Raw genomic sequence first — 21,118 nt, forward strand, 5'->3', positions numbered from 1 at the left:
GCAGTCAGCGCGACAGGCAAGGCCCCTGCACGTCTCCTTTTTCTGATCAAGTACCCGCATCTCCACATGATCAATTTCTGCTAGAAACGCGCAGCTTAATTTCACGTCTTGGTTGCGCCTTGAACCCTCGGCTTCCGGGTGCAAAGGGGCAAGGATGCGCAAGATTGAGTTCCATCTAACGCGCAGAAACGCGTCCGTGTCAGGGCTCGGTCCACGCCTCTGAAACGAGCAGCCTACCACATCAACAAATAACGTCTCAAGAACATACTTCGTTGCTGCATACGTTTTATTATACTGTCACGGCGCTATTGACTGTTTCCGATCGCAAAGAGTATATCCTCTCTCGCGTAGAAGAACACGTTGCCAGCCCTCGCACTCTCCTTCTCGACCGTCCTCAGCGCTGCACCTCATTTCACGCTGCCAACGTCCTGCTGCAGGCTTGTCCATAATTTCCGCCACAGGCTGCGCTTTCGCCATTCCGCTGTCAAACCCCTTCCTTCTGTTTTTTCGTCTTTGCTTCACACGCGGACCGTGTCCATGCCCACTCACAGCTAATTGAGACGCTACAATGTCCACTGCAACTGCCACGCACCATCCAAGCAGGAAGCCGTCATTCCTGCGCCACAAGATCCGCGACTCCTTCCGTCCATCCGCTTTGCGTGGACTGCTGGATCACACCGAGAAAGATGGCAGCAAGAGAACAAGCCTCGACGAGAGCTCTTGGATTGCTCGCAAGAGAAGGAAGAACAAGCAAGTGAAGGAGCAGCCGCAGCATGTCCTTGGAGAGTTGAAGATCGATCTCAGTGACTTTGATGAGCTGAAGGCTAGCTTGGACAACGGCATCGACTTATACAGCTTGAACAGCCCACAAACGGTTACGACATTGGCTACAACTGCTACGGGCGAATCTGCTGCGACTGCAAGACCGAGCCATCAGCCGGTCCAGCAACAGTTGCACCAGAGCAGCCCTATTGCCGATCAGATGACTGGTATGTGGCTGAGCGAAAATCAGCACCGCATGCACTCTAACTCGAACACCAGCACCGCAAGCCATGGAGCTTGAAGACACGAGCAGCAATGCTCTCAGATCAGAGGACGCCATGGACGTTGATCCTCAGCCGCAAGACCCTAAACCTGAAATTCGCAAAGGGCCCAAGTGGCAGATTAGGACCGACAGTCTTGTTCGTCCTGTGAGTAGCGGAAAGGCCAACCCACTTGCCACAAACGTTTCTCAGACGATTGCTGCCATAAACAAGAACAGCTTCCAGGCCAGCGGCAAATGGAGCTCGACTGTAGACAACATGGCATCCGCAAGGCAGTCCATAGATTCAAGTCGCTCCAAGGTCACGAGTTACACAATTGCTACGGACAAGGTTGACAGCGTCCTTGGGAGTAACGTATCGATCTCTACTACGCATGCGAGCACCCGCCGCCCGCTTGGCGACACGAGTCGTGCTAATCATGCTACGATCAGTCTTCAAGCCGATACGAACAAGTCATCAAATTCTCAGACGACTTCTGTTGATCAAGAGAACAAGAGATCTTCGTATCCGCCCGTTGCTGTCAGGAGGCAAAGCTTGATAAATATGCACTCTGCCCAACAACGGCCGAGGAGTCCTACAGGATCAATTGCGTCAACAACGTCCGCAGTTCCACGACCGCGACGCCCAAGCGGAACAAACGTGTCATCACGGCTATCATGGATTCAAAGTCTCGAAAATGGCAGCCAGAATCCTGGCCATGAGTATATGCTGAAGAAGCTCGAGGGCGGCGTTGCGGACAAGCTTCGACGCTTCGAAAGTCAAAATAACCAAGCAAGTGGTTCAGTGTCGAGGTCTCAGTCCGCGACTAGATCAAGTGACGCGTACAGCATCGAAGCCAGACGCATGTCCAAGACTACTACCGCTGATGAAAGCTTCCGCAAGAAGCTCGAAGAGCAGTTCCAGAAGAAGAAAAAGGAAGACGAGGAGCGAGAGAGGAAACGGGCCAGTCTGAACAATACATCCAGAACTCCCCAGCAGATTATTGATTACGCCGAATTGAACGATAGAGACCGTGAAGCGGCTATCAATGATCTCATGAAGGACGGAAAAGGCTTGGAAAACGCACGAGCTCTCGACGCGCAAGCCAGAGCTGTTCTAAAAACTCAGCCTCGAAATGGGACTCAGCGGTCAGGTACCATATTCCAGAACGAGTCTGCTAAAACCGTCAGCGCCCTGGAGCAGTCTGCTATCAACCAGCGCAAAGTTGATGTTCGTGGTGCGCCCCACAAATTTGGGGACGCTGTGCCGAGCGGTCCGCGGGCGCAGTCCACAGTCGGCCTGCTGCGTACTTTGTCTGTTCAGCAAAAGCCGAAGCAGACGACCATTACGAAGCCTCCTCGTCCGGTGAGCTATACAGCGGTGCCTGTCATCGTTGACGATGATTACGACCCCTTTAACTACGCTTCCTATCCTAGCAGAAGCTCAATCTACAGCAATCCACCCGAGCCCCCTGCGATGACACCTGAGATTGAAGTTTCGGAGAAGGAGGCCGTCCCAGAAGTAGAATCCGGAAACGAAGCAGCAGAGTCTCCTACTACTGCAGACGAAAATTCTGCCACGCAGGCAGGAGTCGTAGCTGAAGCTGCTACTAGGCCAGAGAAAGACAAAGTCAGATCTCCCACTCCAGCAGCTTCCGCAGAGATGTCTGAAAACAAGGAGCAGGAAGCTGCAAAGGTGACAGAGGAACCATCGTCTACCCCAGACGTAAAGAAAGAACGTGATTCCACTCCTACCCAGACAGCCTCTAGTTGGGCATCACGCTTCCAAACCCAGGGCGGTTCACATCAAGCTAAAGACGTCACGAAGACTGCTGAGCTCGCGCTTCCAGCGCCAGCGAAAACAACTCGGGTAGAAATGGCGGACGCCGAAATTGATACGGCCCAAGCCGTGGAGAAAGAAGTGAAACCGAAAGCCAAAGAAAAGCCCTCGCCTGCAGTACTAGCATCGAAGCTCCCGCTGCGTGGAGGTTCTCAAAAGCCCGCTGCTGTCCTTGCAAGTGCTGCGGCAGCAACGGACCCGGAAACTTCTGAGGCTCTTGTTGCCCAAGAAGCAGTTCCTGCGTCGCCAACATTGATCGATGTCGTTAAGCCAAAGAAGGCAACCACAGAAGCTGATGCAAAAATTTCCACTGCCGCTGTCGCCGCATCAGCGAGACCTAGACTTGAAGAGGCAAAAGAGAAGGATGAGACTGAAAAATCCGACGCGAAGAGTGCAGACGTTAAATCCGCTGGCACGGAGCTACCGAAAGCATCAAAGCCAGCCGAAGAGGTTTCTACGTCCGCGCGGCCATGCACGCCTCCAAAGCACACCCCAGCCTCTCTACTCCTTACGAATGGGAGTGTGAAGATTGCCAGTCCATGCAGCAGCCCAAGGTCGCCAAAGGAGTTCAATGCAGCCGCTTTGCCACGGCTAGGCACCACATAAAGAATGTTACGCATACGAATGATATCCCCATCAGTTTATATATGTACGGTCATGATCTTATGTTTTAGACGGTCGAATCATAATCTTATTTCATACTTTTGTAAATCGCCATCCTCGTTCTCCGAAGCCTCTCGGGAGTCCAGGTAAGGGCCTTCCCGCGTATGGGTACTGTCAGATGTGATAAGCTTCGTACCGATTTTCGCATTTTGAACGTTGCAGTGACGATCCTTAAGCAAAGCTGTGTCCGATGATGCATCAAGCGGTTCAACATCATGTCTCGCGACTTGCTTAGCATGGGCTCCTCCGTACGATTAGGCTCCGCCGTATCGCTTGCCTCTACCAAAAATCATCGCAGTGTCCAAACAGACGTTATGTAGCCACGCTCCAGTCGTGTATATCAGGCAGGTCAACGAAATGCTGTGAACGAACAATCAGCGCTTTCCCCTGTTGATTAGCGGCTCAAAGAAGAATCGGTGGTGGAACAGCAATAGACCGGCGCAAAGCGGTTTTCTTTTTTTCTATGCGCACGGAGTTTATGGAACGGCCGAATTTGGCCGTCGTACGGACTGCGCGAGCACGTCGCAGGAGCAACAGGAATGTTTGCCACTTGCGCCGGCAGACCCGGATACCTAACAAGTCCGGCATTGGTAAACATGTTCGAGTCAAGACGGCCCTAGCGACCGCCTGCCCCAATGACCGTCCATTTCTCCTTGTGCGCGAGCTCAGCACTCGTACAGCGAGAACTATTTGCCATAAGTCATTCGGATTCTTCGGTAGGTAAAGCCTCGCAAGTAAAAAATTAACATTGCGTCAGGGCCGTCAGTGGGCGGAGCAATTTGTCATCCCTGCAGATGAACTGGAACTTTTCGTTCAGCCACCTTGGAAAGCATCGTTTTCAAGGCTGCAATTATGTGCGAGACTATATTATGGACTGAAGTACCTCTTTAGTCATGGGATCGTATTGTATTTCGCGGTGGATGCCATCACAGAGTTCGCAAGCAAGAAGTGAATCCGGAAAATGCCTTTACCAGAAGATCCCTTAAACGGCATTCTCGAGCTCATTCTGGAGCAATGGCGCACACAAATCGCTCGTCTCCATGCCCTCGAGGGGAAACTAAGTACATACGCTCGCGAGCTGGAAGGCTTGATCAAAAAGCTCATCGACGAAGGCACAGATCAAACGCTGCAGCTGCGAGACGATATCGAAAAGGCAAGCCACAACCTGAGGACGATCGCAGGCGCGCAGCGCGAAGTTGCCGAACGCTTCATCATGCCTGATTCGCTGCTGAAAACGATCGACTTCTTCTATCCGCAGCTTGGCATACCGGAGATGAAGCAAAGGATACGAGAGAGGCTTAAGAACGACCGGGACGAGGCGGAAGCGCTGCGGAGCTTCGTCAAGCGCGAAGCGGAGGACGCGGCCGAAAGCGGGGGCGAGGACGAAGGAGACGAAGACGAAGGTCAAGAAGAAGCCGAAGCCAGCAAAGGTGTCAAGTTGCGTGCGGCTCCGGGGAGGAGCAAGAAGCGGCGAGGAGCGGGGAACGACGAAGGGTAGGCTCTACGGTTGCGTGCTGATGTGCGTCGCCTGTATACTGAACTTGCTTTGGGAGCCGTAGGTTGAAAACGTCGAGAACGATGCGTCCGGGAGAAGGATAAAACGCGAGTAAAAGAACTGCCACGCCTTTGCTGGGCTAGATGTTATCATACAGTTGCTTCATCCCAACTCACTTTGGCCGTTGCCACCACCGTTCCGTAGCAGCATATCCTGCACGATTCAAGTCATAGCCTCATCTTCAGCAAGCACGGGCGACTACAGACGGCTGCGTTTGAAGGGCACCTGCCGAGACAAGGATTTGCAGATCTGTCGAAACTCGACATATTGAAATCGATTGTCAGTGGAAGGATAAAGCTGAAGAAGCGAAAGTGACAAGGAGGAAAGGGAGGGGGGACTTGGCGAGGGCCGCATATCTATACCCAATCTATGTCGTGGTACATAAAGACAATCGAGTATCATTTCCACTTCCCAGAACGCCTACTCAGGAGAGCTTGTATTCCTTCGCCTCCTTGCCGAAGGCTCAGGCTCAGGCTCAGGCGAGCTCGTGTTTCTCCTGTTGTTCTTCTGATTTGACTGGTGCTGCGTATCTTTCCACCTGTTTCTTTTGCTCCTTTTCCCACCACCATTGCCGCCGCCGCCGTCGCCGTTTCTGTTCTCCCTCTCCCTTTTAGCGCCTCTCTTGTTATCTACGTCATCTTGAGCGTGTTTTGCCTGCCACTCCTCCAGCATCTTTTTCACTTGCGGCTCCCATACCTCTTCTCCCTTTTCAAAATCGTCGAATTCGATGACGTTCCTGCCTAGCTCGAAACCGGACTGTCGACTGCGGACTAAGGTCGCCATCAGACCTGCTGAGTCAAGCGCAACACCCAAGTCATGGCAAAGCGAGCGTACGTAGAAGCCGGAAGACACGACCATCCGTATGCGAGCTGCTGGCGGCCGAGATTTTGATGATATCTGATCTGGTTTATTTTGAGTTGCTGCTGTTGCCACCGCCGCGTCTGCTTGGCCTGTAGGCTTCAGGTCGGTAGACTCAACTTCGGCTTCATTTGTCTGCTCGCTCGGGGAAGAAGAGCGTACTACTTTCTGGGGTGGCTCTTGGCTTTTGCTCTCTTCATCGTTGTCACTCTCACGCTTTCGCTTGTTCATAAGTGATTTTGGCCACGTAGCTCTCTCTGCAACCAGCTTGGCCTCAGCATCCGCCTCTTGGGAAGGCAATTCAAAACTGTGCTGATCAGGCGGAAGCCACTCCAGAAGCTCCAGCTCATGCACTGTGACAGGTCGTCTTTTGATCTCCGGTATGGGAAGTCCTTGCCTCGCATATTCATACAAATGCTTGCCGTCCACGCGGATTGCTGAATATACTGGGGGCAGTTGCATCTGGTCGCCCTTCAACGTTTCCAGTGCCTCTTCCAGCCTTTCCTTCGTCACTTTTTCCCAGCTCGCCGTCTTCGTTACCTTTCCTAGTATGTCATAACTATCTGTCGCAGCACCAAACAAAACAGTACACTCATACTCCTTTGTGCCATCCAAGAATTTTTGTAGCGCTTTTGTGCCGTTACCGATACCTACAACAAGGACGCCTGTCGCGAGGGGATCCAGAGTACCGCCATGACCAATCTTTAATTCGCTAAGCTGGTCTTTCTGCGCATTTTTGCGCCGGGACGACGACTGCTCTTTGCGGCTGCGTTCGCGCGCAATCAAGGGTTGGAAGAGCTGAGATTTCCGGAAGAGCGGTGTGACTGTGCGAATGACGTCGTAAGAGGATATTGAGGGCGGTTTGTGGATCGCTGCATTGGATTAGCGATTTCATTCTCAAGGCCTTTGGGGTATCTTTGACGGACCAAGCACGCCTTCGAGGATTGCCATGGCACCGCGCATGCTACCTCGTACGTTTCATGAGGTATCACCAATGAGAAATTGCGATGCGACGACGCCCGTGGGTTATTCTTATACCATGCTGTTGGCAATGCCTTCGAAAAACTGATGATGAAGCTGGACACTGAACGCTTTGACCATCTCCTAAGCTGGCTTTGGCACTGAAAGTGGCTGCGAAAGTCGGGTAACCACCTCAACCTCAGATCTGACGGTCTGATTTTGATTAACAAATTTCGGTTCTAGCCAGTGGTTTACTAGTGCAAAACGTGATCTGTGGTATATATTTCAATTTGAATTTCTCATTTTACATATATAGCATCTGCTCGGCTGCATACTGAACTGTTTCCCCTTTGCTTCTCAGAAAACTCTGTTTTCAGTGAGCACACAAATACCGATTCACTATCTTGACTCCAAACGAATCAGTAAGGATGTAGTTTCAATGCAAAGCTAGATCAATCTCAGGACGGACAGTAGCAGAGTGCTCATGGTAATATATCTTGCACGAGTACGCCACATTCCAATAAACTGCACTCAGAGCTGAGTAGTGCTATATGGTGGTGGGATTGTGGATTCGAATTGCAATAACTGATAATTCCGTCTGAATCGATACCTTTGTCTAATATCCTTATTTAATCACGCCACGCTATGCTATAACCCTCGAACGCCAAGTTATGCATGGAAAATCAGGCCAACAACATTTAGTCATCATCATTATCCCAGCTTTCATCCACATCTGCCCAACCCCATCCTGCGCGCATCGAGTTCCCATCAGTTGCAGTACGCATTGCTCTCGCCTGTGGGCCCTCACGCCAAAGCCTTGCTGAGTGGTCATCGCTAAGAGTAACAAAATCTCCGTCATGTGTCCAGCTTACATCAGTGACTTCGCGACTATGGCCTGCGATGAGAGCTGTCCCAGGGGAGTATATAGGTATACTATCTCTCATGCGTGCGCTGAGACCAAGGCTAGACGATGCAGCTCGTCGAAGGGGTGGCCGTACAGTTGATAGAGGACTAGACGCTGGACCAACGAGTGGTGTATTCATTCCAGAAGGGAGTAGCACAGGTTCCGTAGAGGGGAAACTGGACTCGTCGGTAGGGAAGAGAACAGCACATCCGTCCGCACTGCCAACGGCCAACATCTCTACCTTGTCATCCTTGGCAGGTCGAAGAGCAGCCTTGACGTAAAATGTTGACGCATGTAGTTTCGGATGCCGTAGTCCGTAGAGTGGGCCCAGCCCTTTGCGGCTGTCGGCCATAGACCGCTGGTGTTTTGCCGTAAAATCTCGCTCAAGCTGCGGTGCATGGCCATTTATGAGATGCGCCGCGCTGTATGCGTATACGGTACTGTCTCTACTCAAGACAAAGATTCTGCTTCCCTGCTGGTTGAGGAGGAGAGACGTGATGCCAAAATGCCGATGCCGAGAATGCGACTCCGGCTCAAGAGTTGTCGAAAGCGGTGTTGCTGGGCCACGCCGTGAATATCTGTTCCTAATATCCCACAGACGTAGCGTTGTGCTTGCTTCTGAGCCCGATAGGAGTAAATGTGATCTGCCAGGAGAGTTCAAAAATGCCAATGCTGTTACAGAAACGATACCATTTCGCGATACTGCCAAAGTGGATGGATCCTTGCCTGCCGCATCTCTTGTGGATGATGGCACCTCATCAGCAGTTGGGTAGGGAGAAGAATGCGCTGCCAGTATGCTATTATATGGGCTGGCATTGAATGCTTTGTACTGTTTAGTAAGTAAACTAGCCATTGTCACATGAGTTGGTCGACTAGTCTCTACGATCAGAGTTTCGCTCCCTTTGCACCGCAAGTCCCAGATGTGAATATCACCATCCCGACTTGAGGTAGCCAAGACATTGTCATTGCCAGGTTGAAATCGAACTTGCTTAACAGAGGTGGAGTGAGCATGCATTATGTATTTGACCCTTTGAGTATGCATATCTATGATTCGGGAAGTCTGATCTCCAGACGCTGTTGCCAACATAGTGTCGTCTGAAGAGAAGGCTAAGTCCATAACTGCATTGGCGTGCGGCTGAAAGGTCAAATGCGTCGCTGAGAAACCATGCTTGCTGTCCTTAGCGGTATCTATGATGCTAATCGTGCCCGTCTCATCACCAACGGCAATTAATGAGTTGGCTGGGGGAGGGTTAGTCCGTGCGCGTTCAGATGGCAGTAGAAGAAAACGTACTATTGCAGCTCGTTGTGCAGTACGGCAAAGCCGAACCAGTATAGAGATGTGCATCTTCGGGTCGTGAGTAAAAGTCCGCTGCATGAGCTTGCCAATCTAAACCTCCGATCAGTCTATCCATGCTTAACGTGGGCTGACGGAGCACTTACATGTGCAATTCGGTCTCCGCCTTCCTCTCCCTGTAATCTTTATGCCTCCGAATGACCTCTCCAAAGTTTCACCGCTAATATTCGAGTTTGAGATATGGCGTATTGGTCGCGGTGGTAGCCTAAGCTCAGGGCTAACGCTTCGGTCCAAGAGCACTCGATTATGTCGCACATACTCTGGCGGCGAGCTTGGAATACATTCCTCTATGTTTTCTTCTGGACAGGTTCTTTTGCAAGGAGATGAGTCAAAAGGTAGTGACTCAGGGCTCAGGTATGCCTTCCTCTTTTTCGACGACATTGAAGGAGTAACAACCGCATTCTGAAGCTGATCTATATCTTGGAACACGACGGTCTTTCGAGGTGATCTGCTCCTTGAAAACTTGGCTGACTTCGCATTCAGCCCTTGCTGAGTGATTTCTCTCAGTTGTCGCCCTGCCTTGCTTGGTGTGGTTTTCGTGACTCGACTGATGGAAGAGCGTGGCGTAAAGAAACGTGTGAAGCGTTTCGGGGTGACTGGAGGTGGCTTCTTCGGCTTTCGTGAGCCATGGCGCAAGATTTCTTCTGGAACCGCATTTTCCTTGTCGTCCATCGTCATTTGAACTGAATGGCGGGAAGAGCTTTAGGTGGAAGTGTGTTCCGGTCGGGAGTTTATGTGGGGAAGGGAGAGGTTGATATCGCGAGCTTGGACCAGCTCGCGTCGCGACTTTACAATGACGCAGTTCTCTTTTCGTGCCAGATTCGTGTTCCAGGAACACCAACCTCCTCTTTTTACAGCCTCGCATTTCCCCTTGGATTATACCTCCGCAGGCGCGACTCGATGGGCTTCTTCTCAAATGCTCTACCGTTCCGAAGATCCGAGGTTCGCAAGACGCGGTGATGCGCTGTTACCCTTCAGCGTGCTACACGTCGCTGCGTTATTTCTGATGGCTTTGAACGCTAAAGCTTCACCACTGTAGGAAACCCCTTAGCCCAAAGCAAAATATAAGATTAAACTATTTCTATACTCTTGCAGACCTTCTACGGTCCCGAGAAGAAGTGAAAAACCCAAAAGGATTTGAATTATGCTGGCATCTTTACGTGTCCCCTCAATGACCTGGTCGTATTATAGGTCGTGTGGTGCATTCGATAAAACCGCTGATCTATCTCAAGGCCCCTTCTCTTCAATTTAGTCAGCTGCTACATAATTCTCCTGTTTGGCGGCTTCCGTCCTTTTGCATCGATTACTTTTGCTGCCTCAAGCATATTCACAATCCAGTTGTATTTTACGTTGGGAATGTTGCATCAGCTGATATGCTCCCGGCTTGCCTTGAGCAACTGCTCATCACGTTCTTTCGATGCCCTAGAACGATCTCTTAGATTTGGAAAGTTGCTGTGTATCCTAGATTCCATTTGGCTTCGCCGCCTTAAGGCCTTAATTAATATCGGATCTTAGTTGGAAACGAACACTAAACACCGCAATATGGAGATGAGGTCCTGAAAAATGGCCTCATTGTGCACAAGTTGTGAGTTCCTATCGTATCTCACCTTAGTACCATTGGGCACAAGTTCGATACTTTGACATTCCTAGTGCGTTTACTTTGACGATGTTGGGCGCCCGGTGTGTCGAAATGCCATTATCGATGCATTTTCGGCCCATGGTCCTGTTCCCATGACCTCCATCTTTCGCATCTCTTCTAGCCGTAAGATGTAGCCTAACGGACGCTGACCGAGTGGATCTATCCACCTACTTGCCAGTGCTTTTTCAATTGCCTTGACAATTCCACGAGAGTACACTTCCTCTATTGCTTCTAGGCCGGCTAGTGCCCTCTCTTCAGAGCCAACGGCTTTGAATTGTTGTTCTTTTGCCCTTCGAACCAGGCATTGCCAGTCTGTAAGCACCCATTCCGACAACGGTTGGGACTTGTGGGCAATAGGGGCCATTTCTTGACTTTTTATGCTCAATAATGATCATAAAGTCATGGATTCATCTTTCATACTTGCCTTTTGATTAAAAACCATGAGAAGGAGATGTGATTTTTATCCGGGATGGGTACGCCGAACCAGCGTTTGTGAATGACTCCTAGAAGAGCTCTTAAAGAGAGGAGATAGGATATTCTTATACTAATGACATTTAGTATTGAAATAATATCAAGCAAGATATATAAGCGATCTTATTGAGTGGCAAGGCTAGAATGTGCTCATGAATATAGAATCGACTACAGTGTCGGATCGGAAGACCATGATCTCGAGCACAACACCCAAATGAAGATAGATTTAGCGTAGAACAGCTATTTCTTATATTATTGCATCTTAGAAATATTACAAAGATTAAGTGTATGGATGCCTTTTCAGCCATTGTAGATGTATCAAGCCGAAAGTGTGTCGGAGCTTGGCTGATGACAATACTTTAAACATGTGTTGTTCTACAATGATCGAGATGACAAAAACAGGCGCATTCATCGACATATACAACGCTAGATAACTATTCATGTTAGTACACTTGACTCATTAGAATTCGGATTAGAGTTCTTCTTCACTTTAGTGACATTTAAGCGTCACATCGGCTCCTTTGCGTGTGAATGCTGAGCGAGCAGCAAGACTTCATTTTTAGCCAAACAAAGTTCCTCTTCAACAGGTAGCAATTGAATTGCACGTGGAACCTAAAAATGTTGAAAAACCAAAAAAAGAAAGAAAGAAAATTACGGCACAAAGTCTCTGCTGCCGTCCAAAGTCCGCAAAGGTGGCACTGGTAGTTTGCCAGGGGCCGAGTCTTCTTTAGCAGCGTATACTGGACTTAAGTTACAGAATGACGCCCCTTATCCTGGCACGACTACCCAGCGCCTTCCAGTTCACAGGCAGTCAATCAAATCTATTCACGCAAACGGCGCGTAGCCTGTCGTAAATCTTCACGCCATGAGTTTACAGTGCCAGCGGGTGATTAAGCTTGTATTTCATTTTTACCTTGACCGCTAAACAAGATGCCTGATCTGGGTCTCTGGTCATCCAAGCATGCGCCGTACGTACGCGCCAACCGCTCGAAAGCCAAAGAGCCGAACGGTATGAACGGTGCAGAGCGCGCGCGGGGAAACGAGCCCTCGGTCGAATTGGCACGATTTCAGCACGCTGTACGAAGGCTAAAGTGGAAGCTTCCGTACTTGGCAGACTCGCATCGTAAAGCTACTTGTATGCTTGACGACAACGGTCTCGCCGAGGACGAGAAGAAGGAGATCGAGACTATGTTCAAGCTAGATTTCTACGAATACTATACTGTCCTTGAGAAGGCGTTGGTCCATTTGCTGGGCGTCTGGGACATCGCCGTCGAAGCCCTTAGGAATGACCTGTAGGTCGAAATGCGGAAATCGTCGCTCTTATCTTGTTGCTAAGCGTCTGAAGGACACACACGTATCACGCAGCTATTCTTACGACCCTGCAAGCGCCTACGAATCCGCTGTACAAAGTGCTTGGTTGTCAACCAGTGTTCGGCCATCTGCTAGCTGCAAAACAACTGAGGAACAGATGGAAGAATGCCGAAGTTGCAGGTCAGGACGATAGTCCACCACCGCTGCAGGCTTTCGAGATCGAGCAAATGTTGCTATCTATTTTCAACGCCTTTGACGAAGCGGAACGGTTGGCGCGAGATCATCTCCGCAAGAGTCAGAACGACGGCGATCGGGGTGGAAAGCTAGATGAGAAGGAGATAGAATTAGAAGCCATAGAATACGTTGATGAAATGGACTGGGAATAGAGCATTTCGAGGTCAAACATCCATGCATGCAGCCCTCAAAATCCACAATCATGTCTGCTTCGATCAAATTATCCAAAAGCTCACGTAATTCGATTGGCACGTCTACTTTCACAAGATCGTGCCAAAGCGACCACAAGAGCCGATTGGGCAAGCTTTGCGAATGACGGGAATTTTTGGTGGTAGTTCTTCTCCTGCAAGTATCCGGTCTCATGTGGCAAGAATCATCGCAACAAGTTGCATCGTCTGACTATTCAAAGTGGATATATTTTGATACCTGAACGGCATTTCTCCAGCTGATCGCCGATTCGTGCCCATTGAACGAAAATACACTGCTTGAAAGCGGCACAAGCGACGACAAAAATCCGCCGCAGATGGTTTCATAAGCGTCCCACCGAACTTTGAGCGAGTGTCACGTTCGAAACACCCGGAATTGTCGGCGGGGTTGGCGGTTACTCTGACCGAACAGGGGCAATTGAAGACCCCATTGATTGTACAGCTCGCCTGCTGCTTGTAGTTGTGTCGTCCTTGATTACAGCAGTGCGAAATTCATCACCAGCCATGAAAGACATAGCAAAGCATTGAGATTGACTGTGAGGCCTCTATCTTTGGCGTATAAAGACGCCTTGCGTAATGTGCGTTCACGCGCTGATTCACGGCAATCGAGAACATGACAGATCAAATGCTATGCCGCAAATATATCTGATTATGAGAAGTCCAGCCAGATTTGTGGGGATTTGGCCGGTTACACTTCAATCGAAACTTTAAAAACGGCAAGTAACGAAATTGGGCCCCCACTCGGATACCTCCTGTCTTAATCCTGGAATCGCCACAGGTTGCGAGATTGACCTGAGTTTCAAGATTGAAGTGAAGGGAGAATTCCTGGAGTTATCTTTAACTGCGGCCAAACCAGGTTGGACTGTCCTGGTGTTGACTAGACGGCGAAAATGAAAAAAAAGCTCCTTGTCTTTACGATAGAATATATCGAAATATTATGTTCGTAAGCCATAAGCCTGCCAACGGCCTCAGCAACATTCGTACATAATCGCAGACATGATCCGCAGCCGCCGTGAACAAAATGAAACCCACGACCCAAGACCCACTTAACAATGGGTATAGAACGCCCAAACAATGAGAATCTCAATCAGATCTATTCCCTTCCCTCGTCCATTATACGACATTTCATCAACAAATCGAAGGCATGACAGAACGAAACAGGCTTATTCGCCAAGAACGCTCTCGTTCTCGACTTCACCCCTAGCGTCAACATCCATTCCATCTTCCTCAACCGGCTTGTCGTCATCAACATCCTCGATCGGATCTTCGTTCTCACTTTCGTCGTCCTCAACAACAATCTCGGCACTCTTTTTGCTTGCCACTGGGTTCGTCATTGGTTTTGAGGACACCTTCTTCTTCTTCTCCTTCTTCACTGTGGCTGGATGCTCATTCACAAGCTTATCAATGATTTGCTTGTAGTTCGGCCCCAGATGCTTGACATTGCGTTTGAGCCGTTCCTCCACCATACCAACTTTACGGTCGTAGAATTTACGACTTGGCTTAGTCTGTTGTGCGACATCTCTCTCCTCACCATTAGCTTCTGGAGCTCCCTCGTCGTCCTCCTCGTCATCGAACACGCCTTGCTCTTTGCCATCTAGGACGCCGGCCCAGATACCGAGACTGAGATGGCCGGCGTATTCGCACAACTTACGTTCGGCGAGCAGAACTTGCAGCATTCTCCTTTCTGCCTCACGTGACTCGTCTTCATCGCCATCCGCAGGATCATCGTCTACATCTACAGGGTCGTCGTCGACATCCTCCTCAAGCGTTTTCTTCGCCTTCTTCGCGTAGCTCTTCTCAAGTTTGACAAAAATTTGCAAAAGCGTGTTCTGCATACGCCTTGGCATTTCCATGGCCATAGCAGTATGAAGTTCCAGATCGATATCTTCGCCAGCTGCAACCTTCTCTCGTGCTGCTTGCGCAGCTTTGCCTTTGGGTCGGAAATTGCCCAGCGCGCTGTACACGAGATGAACATCGAGGTACGCCTGTGCGACTGCGATGCGAACATCATCGACTCCTTGGCGTCGTCGAGTGACAGCGACAAGCTTGTCTTGAAATTCGTCACGGAATTCAGCCAAAGTAAGCATCATTTCTTGTGGAGCGTAGCCGTTCGCTTCAATGAAAGCCTTTGCTGTTTGCACTTTCCACATGAGGTAAAATTTGGCCACCTGTACTGCTTGTAACACCAAAGCATCTTCGCAATCATTGGTTTCGGTATCGAGGTCCTCAGTTGGAATTCCGCGATCGATGATGGCGAGAATAGACTTGATCGCCGGTGTAGGGGTCATTTGAACCTTCTTTTTTGTCTTTGGAGGGGCCGGCACCTTTTCCAAATACTCTGTCGAATCGGAGATCATTGACAGGTTTGATATCTTTACCACAGCGTTTGACAAAGCAGAGAGTACATCGTCAGCTAAATTGCCTCTTGTGCTGAAGTCTCTCGTGGCAGCCAGGGTGTTGAAAGCGTTGACACTGTCCTCCCACAAGCCCTGTAATTTACCATCGGTAATTTCCATGAGCTCCTCGTTGCTGCGGGCATACAGAAGTGCTTGACTGGCCTCCTGTAATACACGAGCATTTGCGTGAGACACGAATTGCTTCTTGATATCTTCCAGCAGTTGCTCATACTCGCTCACGTCACGAGCCAGATTTTGGAAAATATCCAGGTTGAGAATATGATACAGTCGAAGAACACTCGAGGTAGCGTCGGGTGCGGAGCCGAATTTATTGAAGAGACGCGGTATAAGCAGCGCCAGATGGCGGGCAGCATCCTCTTGGGTTTGTTGCGCTTCCATCTTTTGTGCCTTTGTCTTCTTACCCTTCTTGTCCGCGGCTGCTTCCACTGCATGCGTCAACGTCATCTTGACCGACGCGTTCAGTACCTCCAGAAGTAGCAATTCTTCCTGCTCGGTAAGCTTGAATGCCTGTTTGAATTGCACCTCCAGATCTTCTGATACGCCGTTCTGCTCCTCTGGAGGGGTTTGTGAGTGATCATACAACAATAAACCAGACAAGATCTCCCATTCGTGAAGTTCCTCAATGCCTTCATAAAGCGATTCAGCGACCAAAGCTATGCGGGGTTCGATATGTTCAGCGGTATTGATGAAGTTATCGGACGGCCCAACTCGTTGTATGCGAAGATCATCGCCATCGGAGTCTGCATCATAAGCATCGTAGCCTTGCAAAACCTCCGCTATGCTCTTCAGCTTGATCCACTCCAGACGAGGAGACTCGAAATCATCATCCTCGCCGAGGTTAGGCAATGCCTCCGTCAGGGATTCTTCACCCCCAAGATCGCCGAGCTTGGCCGTATAGAGCTCATTGATGGTCTCAGCGAGGAAAGGTGTGACGGCTTTTCTAATCTTGGACTCAACTTCAAAGATGCAACGGCCAACCTTGTCGATGTCACTAGGCTCGAGAAACCCAGCTTCACGAAGGGTGTCCAACAATTGAATAACTTCCACGCGAACATCCTTGTCGCTGTCCATTGTCGCCATGTCAACCAAGCGCTCCCGAAATCGCTCCGTAAATGTTCGCAGACCATTGAGCTTCGTCGGGTCGCTGTAAAGTAGTTTGAGGGCCTTGACAACTTCGTGACGAGTCTCTTTTGCAGAGTCCGACAAGATCCATCCCAGATAGCGTAAGTATGTCCCTTCAAAGAATTTGTCCGGGAGCAACATGATCCACTGCCCGAGAGCGCGAACGCACTCGTCTCGGATTCTAGGGTCAACGTCCCTATACCTGTGGACAAAGACAGCGTCGAACCAGGCTTGCAGCTGCTCGCTTATAGTTTCTCGCTGTGCCACTGCTTCTTGCACCTTCTCGTCTAGGCCGGATATCCTACCTCTATTCTGGGCATTTCTGCCACGCTTCTTTTCACCCTGCGCCTGTCTCGAGGTCTTTCCGGCCATATCTGCGAGATCGTGGCTTACCTGGCATAGAGCTGTCATGATTGTCAAGCAAGCAACCACGGCGGTGTGGCGGAAAGGTCTTGACGGAGCCGACGACATGGTAGCGAGCCACGAGCTCAACACGTCGTTGAAGTTATCATTTGTGAAGAGGATGTTTGTCTTTGCGACCGTCGCAATTAGAGACGAGAAGATGCCGGTGAAATTGTCTCTGAACGTGTGCATGCCCTTTGCTCGAGAGATGAGTGGATACTCATACACGCCCTGTGCCTCAAATTCGTCTTGCAACTCGGTCAACTTCTCCGTATAATGGTCCGTATCCTCGACGTCGTTGCCGTCCAACTTGGCGTCGCACCCGGCGCATTTGAGGACGAAATTGAAGAGGTCGGCCATCGCTTCGTTCTCGTTGTCGTTGAATCGTCCAAGCCACCACGCAGCTGCGTCGTCGAGGGATTGATCGCGTGCGAACACTTCAGCTATGGCGTGGGTAAGAACTCGGTACACAATTACCTGTCATGCATGTACCCACCGTAAAGTCCACCTGCGCTCTCCGCCTCCGCCCGCGTAGCTGGCAGCGGTTTTCTCCTCTTTGAGGCGCTCTTCGCAGGCCTGAAGGCCAAATTGACGGCTTCGCCATTGACCGCCTTAGCCTTCTTCTTAGCTGGCGCTTTCGATTTCGCGGAATGGCCCTTCCGGGCGCGTCTCCGCTTCTCTCTCATCTCTTCCTCGTCCAGCTCGCCGTCGCTCTCTTCACTGCTTTCGGCGTCCGACGCGTCGTTGCCTTCAGCATCATCGACAGCGGCATCGCTGCGCTTGCGCTTCGCAGGTGCTCCAAACGTTTCCGGTTTCTTGGTCACGCGTCCTGACTTGCGACGGCCACCGGTCGTGGTCGCGTCGGGCGCGGGCGAGGCGGAATCCATTGCGATGGCTCGCGCGGGGGAGAAGAGTAGCTGCAGACGAAGCAGGCTTTTTACTAGTATTTACGCGTAAAGGCGAGGCTCAACAATGTCGGCGACCGACGATGGTAACGCGTTGCGGGTTGCTCTAGTTTGGCTAGCGGACTACGCGCCACGGCGAGTCTTCAGATCATGTGACAAAGTGAGCGGAAAGGAGGCCGTGACTCTCCGTAAGGCCAACAGGCGGGGCTAGATGGTTGGGAACGTTGCGAAAGAAAACAGGAGGAAGGTTGGAGACGAAGGCAACGTGCTCGCTCGTGTAGGGGCTGGCCATTCTCGCCAAAATCTACTTCCACATTCGAAACTCTGCATAACCATACGCGAGCGGCAAAGTCAGTTCATGACTAAGCGGTTGTTCTCAGGGTTTGGGCCAGTGCGATTCCTCCAGGGAAGAAATCAGAAGCAAAAGATTACCCCGCCCTGGAGCAGAACATAAGTTATTGCAATGTAAGCCGCTGGTTTGTGTAGTTTACGCGCACATATGTTACCGCGCTAGCCAAACACGGGACCTGGTACGGACGCCTGCAGCTCGACTACTCACATGCTGTATGTGCGGCTTGGATCAAGTGCTCACGCTAATCATTCACACTCTTTCACACCGTGCCTCTGGCAGAAACTCGCGCCCGCCTCTTGAAAGATCCCTTCGCTAGCAGGTCTTTGACTCTGCCGGTACTGACGTGTGCACCGTGTTCTCTTTTCAGAAACGGTTCTTCGACGCGACCGACGTTCTGACGCCAGCGATTGGTGTTCACGTGGCAGAGTGGCTTCTCCAGTTCGGTGAAAGCAAACCCCCATTTACAAATCCTCAGACTCCTTGAAATCCTCGCCTTGGGCACGAGGCAATCGTCATCATGTCCTCTTCCAGCAGTCGCGTGGAATCCCCGCCTGCAAAGCCAACATCCACATCTAGCGATTCGAAACGAACGACAGTAGACGTAGGTCTAGGACTCTCCAACAACCCAAGCACTTCACACACCTCTCAACCAGATTCCTCGTAGCTTTCCCTCTTTTCTACGGAATGCACTTGTCGTTGTCCCTTTTTCATCATCTGACAGCACATTTCCGTAAAGTGTTTCCAAAAGTGCTGATTAAGATGTTCATCAAAGCGCTCTCAAAGCCGCTTGTCCGACAGATCGTCAAGATTTCAAACTTCATGTACAAGATACTGACGGCTCCTTCCCCACAGGCAACGTCAGAAAGCAACGACAAGGCAACGGAGGAGCTCAGTGCCGTCATTGACGACCTGTTAAATCAGCTAGGCACCAAGTTCAGCAAGATCAGCGAGGAGCTGCTTGGCAAAAGTGAGTGTCCATCGATCTTCCTTGAGGACTCTGCTAATGCACCAAGATAGTGGACGAAATGTCGCGAAGGCTAGATAATCTAGAGGCGGCTATCCAGGCTGGAAAGAGCAATGACGGCAAGTGAACAAACTTTCTTAAAAGGCGAGGGCTAGTTGCGGCGCCTAACATCGAGAGATTTAATACTGTCGCCGTTGGTTGTACTGAAATTCATGCGCCACGGCGGAGACATCACGCAAGTGCTGAAATAGAAGAACCATGACAGCGACTATTTGTGCTTTACCACCAAATAGAACCCAGCAGTACTAGTGTACGAATAAGTTTTCACGTTCTACTCGGTAAGCTTCGGATTCAGGCACGTTTACACCATCATAAAGGGTGTGTCCTAATAGTGTAAAATGAAATCTTTGCCATGCAGAGCAACTATAATCCATGTCGAGTCATTTTAAAATTTGTTTGCCTAGCGGCTAAAACAAAACACATCATGCGAAGGTATCTGCAAGTTTGAAGGCTTCTAGAATGTTTGGCCATAACATGTACCAGCAAAAAAAAAAAAAAAAAAAAGCGACTTGGACGGGGTCCATCACAAAGTCCAACATGATTCAAGTGGAACATTCGTCGATCTTACCGTCATTTTCTTGCGTGCTTCGACGTTTCTAGACTTGGCTTGACCGGCGTGGATTGAGACTCAAGTTCAGTATCGGGACTCCAGGTGTGGAAGGATGGCCCAAATTTCAATTCAACATGTTCGTGTCGACTCTTGACATGCTTGGATATAGCTAACTTATGGAAGAGCTTGTCCTTAAGAGAGACCCAAAAGCGAATAGTCATCATGCAGCCAATAAAGCTGATGATGATTAGTCCAATAACAACACCAACAATGACGTATATCGTGATCTCTCTATGCGATGCTGTATCCAAATTCGTATCGTTAGGTCGTACTACCCAAGACGTTGACGTTGCAGGAGTGCTGGGTCGACCAGTCGACCCGGGAGAGTAAGGATTGGAAGACGAACCTTCAGGGTCTGCTGGAGACATCAAAGACAACGTGATGTTATTGTTGACGGCGCAGACTTTGGTGGCATCATAATCGGGGCAGTTCTTTGAAAATCTCTCGTGTGCATCAGGCTCACTAGAGTTAAAGTAAAAGTGCGCGTGGGAGATCGTTATGTATGTGTCTTCGGCTGGCGGACCTGCGGACCAGCCTGGGTCACCGTTACTCCAATGGTTGAATACCATGTGTCCTCCAGAGTTTGGAATGCTCTCGTTCATAACATGCAGAAGCTGGCCGTCGGCGTAGAATGCAACCTGGAAGGGGGTCCAGTCAAAGCGGTACTCGTGGAAGTTTTCATCGGGACGGAAATTCAAGTGTGACAACGCGAAGCCTGGTGTATAGATGGCGTTGAAGCCAGCGGCCTGCGATGCGGGAGATTGAATGACGAGATTGATGTTGCCGCCGTCCGTTTCGTTGAATTCCTTAGACAGAAATTCCATGTCAATCTCCTGCGTATTATTCCGATACTGCACGGCAATTCATCAATATAAGAGCGTAAGTCGATCTTAAAGGATTCAGCCAAAGCACTCACCCAGAACATCGCACCGCACGTGCCGTTAACAGAACCCATCTTGGCCCTCATTCTGAAGCTGCCGTACAGCATGTCCGTCCGCTCTGAGTCGACCTCTGCCATGGGTATCATATCATTCAGGGGTGTTCGAACCCAAAGCTGCATCCCTTCAGTAGAAAGGATGACATTCTTTGTGGTTGCATTCTTTCCGTAAGGTCCTCTAGCGATTTCCTTGTCAATTGTCCATTCTTGCGGTACCCAGCCGTCTAAAGAACCCTGCGTGAAGTCAGACTCGAGGTATTCAGTGAAGATCTGCTGTTCCTGGCCGGAAATTGGGTTGACTGAAAAGCCACATGGACATCTTTGAGATGCTAC

The 21,118-nt window shown here is 50.2% G+C and overlaps 7 protein-coding genes across 9 annotated transcripts; 3 read left to right on the plus strand and 4 right to left on the minus strand.

Moving 5' to 3' along the window:
• Nucleotides 1-1,052: 1,052 nt before the first annotated feature.
• On the plus strand, nucleotides 1,053-3,467 carry PV09_05152 (uncharacterized protein; the record flags this gene model as incomplete). Its single annotated transcript, XM_016358621.1, has 1 exon — nucleotides 1,053-3,467. The coding sequence occupies one exon, from the start codon at nucleotides 1,053-1,055 to the stop codon at nucleotides 3,465-3,467; it is 2,415 nt and encodes an 804-aa protein (XP_016213722.1).
• Nucleotides 3,468-4,122: 655 nt separating this feature from the next.
• PV09_05153 lies at nucleotides 4,123-5,492 on the plus strand. Of its 2 annotated transcripts, XM_016358623.1 has the most exons (2): nucleotides 4,123-4,585; nucleotides 4,637-5,492. In XM_016358623.1, exons 1-2 carry the CDS (start codon nucleotides 4,486-4,488, stop codon nucleotides 5,020-5,022), a joined length of 486 nt encoding a protein of 161 aa, XP_016213724.1. In that variant the 5' UTR covers nucleotides 4,123-4,485; the 3' UTR covers nucleotides 5,023-5,492. The 2 variants fall into 2 exon arrangements, with proteins under 2 accessions (XP_016213724.1, XP_016213723.1); XM_016358622.1 differs by having other exon boundaries at nucleotides 4,123-5,492.
• On the minus strand, nucleotides 5,401-6,993 carry PV09_05154 (tRNA pseudouridine(55) synthase). The gene is made up of 2 exons (XM_016358624.1): nucleotides 6,864-6,993; nucleotides 5,401-6,809 (listed from the first exon to the last, which is right to left on the minus strand). Exons 1-2 carry the CDS (start codon nucleotides 6,898-6,900, stop codon nucleotides 5,500-5,502), a joined length of 1,347 nt encoding a protein of 448 aa, XP_016213725.1. The 5' UTR covers nucleotides 6,901-6,993; the 3' UTR covers nucleotides 5,401-5,499.
• A 374-nt stretch (nucleotides 6,994-7,367) lies between these two features.
• PV09_05155 (uncharacterized protein) lies at nucleotides 7,368-9,872 on the minus strand. The gene is made up of 3 exons (XM_016358625.1): nucleotides 9,242-9,872; nucleotides 9,093-9,188; nucleotides 7,368-9,040 (listed from the first exon to the last, which is right to left on the minus strand). Exons 1-3 carry the CDS (start codon nucleotides 9,831-9,833, stop codon nucleotides 7,596-7,598), a joined length of 2,133 nt encoding a protein of 710 aa, XP_016213726.1. The 5' UTR covers nucleotides 9,834-9,872; the 3' UTR covers nucleotides 7,368-7,595.
• Nucleotides 9,873-10,810: 938 nt separating this feature from the next.
• Nucleotides 10,811-11,158, minus strand: PV09_05156 (uncharacterized protein; the record flags this gene model as incomplete). The annotated part of the gene is made up of 1 exon (XM_016358626.1): nucleotides 10,811-11,158. The coding sequence occupies one exon, from the start codon at nucleotides 11,156-11,158 to the stop codon at nucleotides 10,811-10,813; it is 348 nt and encodes a 115-aa protein (XP_016213727.1).
• Nucleotides 11,159-12,069: 911 nt separating this feature from the next.
• On the plus strand, nucleotides 12,070-13,358 carry PV09_05157. 2 transcript variants are annotated; one of them, XM_016358628.1, is made up of 3 exons: nucleotides 12,070-12,557; nucleotides 12,611-13,155; nucleotides 13,220-13,358. In XM_016358628.1, the coding sequence occupies exons 1-2, from the start codon at nucleotides 12,196-12,198 to the stop codon at nucleotides 12,960-12,962; spliced, it is 714 nt and encodes a 237-aa protein (XP_016213729.1). In that variant the 5' UTR covers nucleotides 12,070-12,195; the 3' UTR covers nucleotides 12,963-13,155; nucleotides 13,220-13,358. The 2 variants fall into 2 exon arrangements, with proteins under 2 accessions (XP_016213729.1, XP_016213728.1); XM_016358627.1 differs by having other exon boundaries at nucleotides 12,611-13,358.
• Nucleotides 13,359-13,917: 559 nt separating this feature from the next.
• PV09_05158 (uncharacterized protein) lies at nucleotides 13,918-18,110 on the minus strand. The gene is made up of 2 exons (XM_016358629.1): nucleotides 17,454-18,110; nucleotides 13,918-17,400 (listed from the first exon to the last, which is right to left on the minus strand). The coding sequence occupies exons 1-2, from the start codon at nucleotides 17,842-17,844 to the stop codon at nucleotides 14,180-14,182; spliced, it is 3,612 nt and encodes a 1,203-aa protein (XP_016213730.1). The 5' UTR covers nucleotides 17,845-18,110; the 3' UTR covers nucleotides 13,918-14,179.
• Nucleotides 18,111-21,118: the final 3,008 nt, after the last annotated feature.

The sequence above is a fragment of the Verruconis gallopava genome (assembly GCF_000836295.1).
Source record: "Verruconis gallopava strain CBS 43764 unplaced genomic scaffold supercont1.15, whole genome shotgun sequence".
Taxonomy (NCBI): Eukaryota; Fungi; Ascomycota; class Dothideomycetes; order Venturiales; family Sympoventuriaceae; genus Verruconis; species Verruconis gallopava.

What these genes read in the sequence shown, in the direction of transcription:
- PV09_05153 (XM_016358622.1), top strand. Translation starts at nt 4,486, where the DNA reads ATGCCTTTACCAGAAGATCCCTTAAACGGCATTCTCGAGCTCATTCTG.
- PV09_05154 (XM_016358624.1), bottom strand. Translation starts at nt 6,900, where the DNA reads ATGCGCGGTGCCATGGCAATCCTCGAAGGCGTGCTTG. An exon ending in AATCCTCGAAGGCGTGCTTG is followed by an intron (nt 6,810 to 6,863) that starts GTCCGTCAAAGA and finishes AATCCAATGCAG; the next exon opens with CGATCCACAAACCGCCCTCA.
- PV09_05155 (XM_016358625.1), bottom strand. Translation starts at nt 9,833, where the DNA reads ATGACGATGGACGACAAGGAAAATGCGGTTCCAGAAGAAATCTTGCGC. An exon ending in GCGGAGACCGAATTGCACAT is followed by an intron (nt 9,189 to 9,241) that starts GTAAGTGCTCCG and finishes TCGGAGGTTTAG; the next exon opens with ATTGGCAAGCTCATGCAGCG. An exon ending in CTGCACAACGAGCTGCAATA is followed by an intron (nt 9,041 to 9,092) that starts GTACGTTTTCTT and finishes ACCCTCCCCCAG; the next exon opens with CCAACTCATTAATTGCCGTT.
- PV09_05157 (XM_016358627.1), top strand. Translation starts at nt 12,196, where the DNA reads ATGCCTGATCTGGGTCTCTGGTCATCCAAGCATGCGCCGTACGTACGC. An exon ending in GAAGCCCTTAGGAATGACCT is followed by an intron (nt 12,558 to 12,610) that starts GTAGGTCGAAAT and finishes AAGCGTCTGAAG; the next exon opens with GACACACACGTATCACGCAG.
- PV09_05158 (XM_016358629.1), bottom strand. Translation starts at nt 17,844, where the DNA reads ATGGATTCCGCCTCGCCCGCGCCCGACGCGACCACGACCGGTGGCCGT. An exon ending in GAGCGCAGGTGGACTTTACG is followed by an intron (nt 17,401 to 17,453) that starts GTGGGTACATGC and finishes CCCACGCCATAG; the next exon opens with CTGAAGTGTTCGCACGCGAT.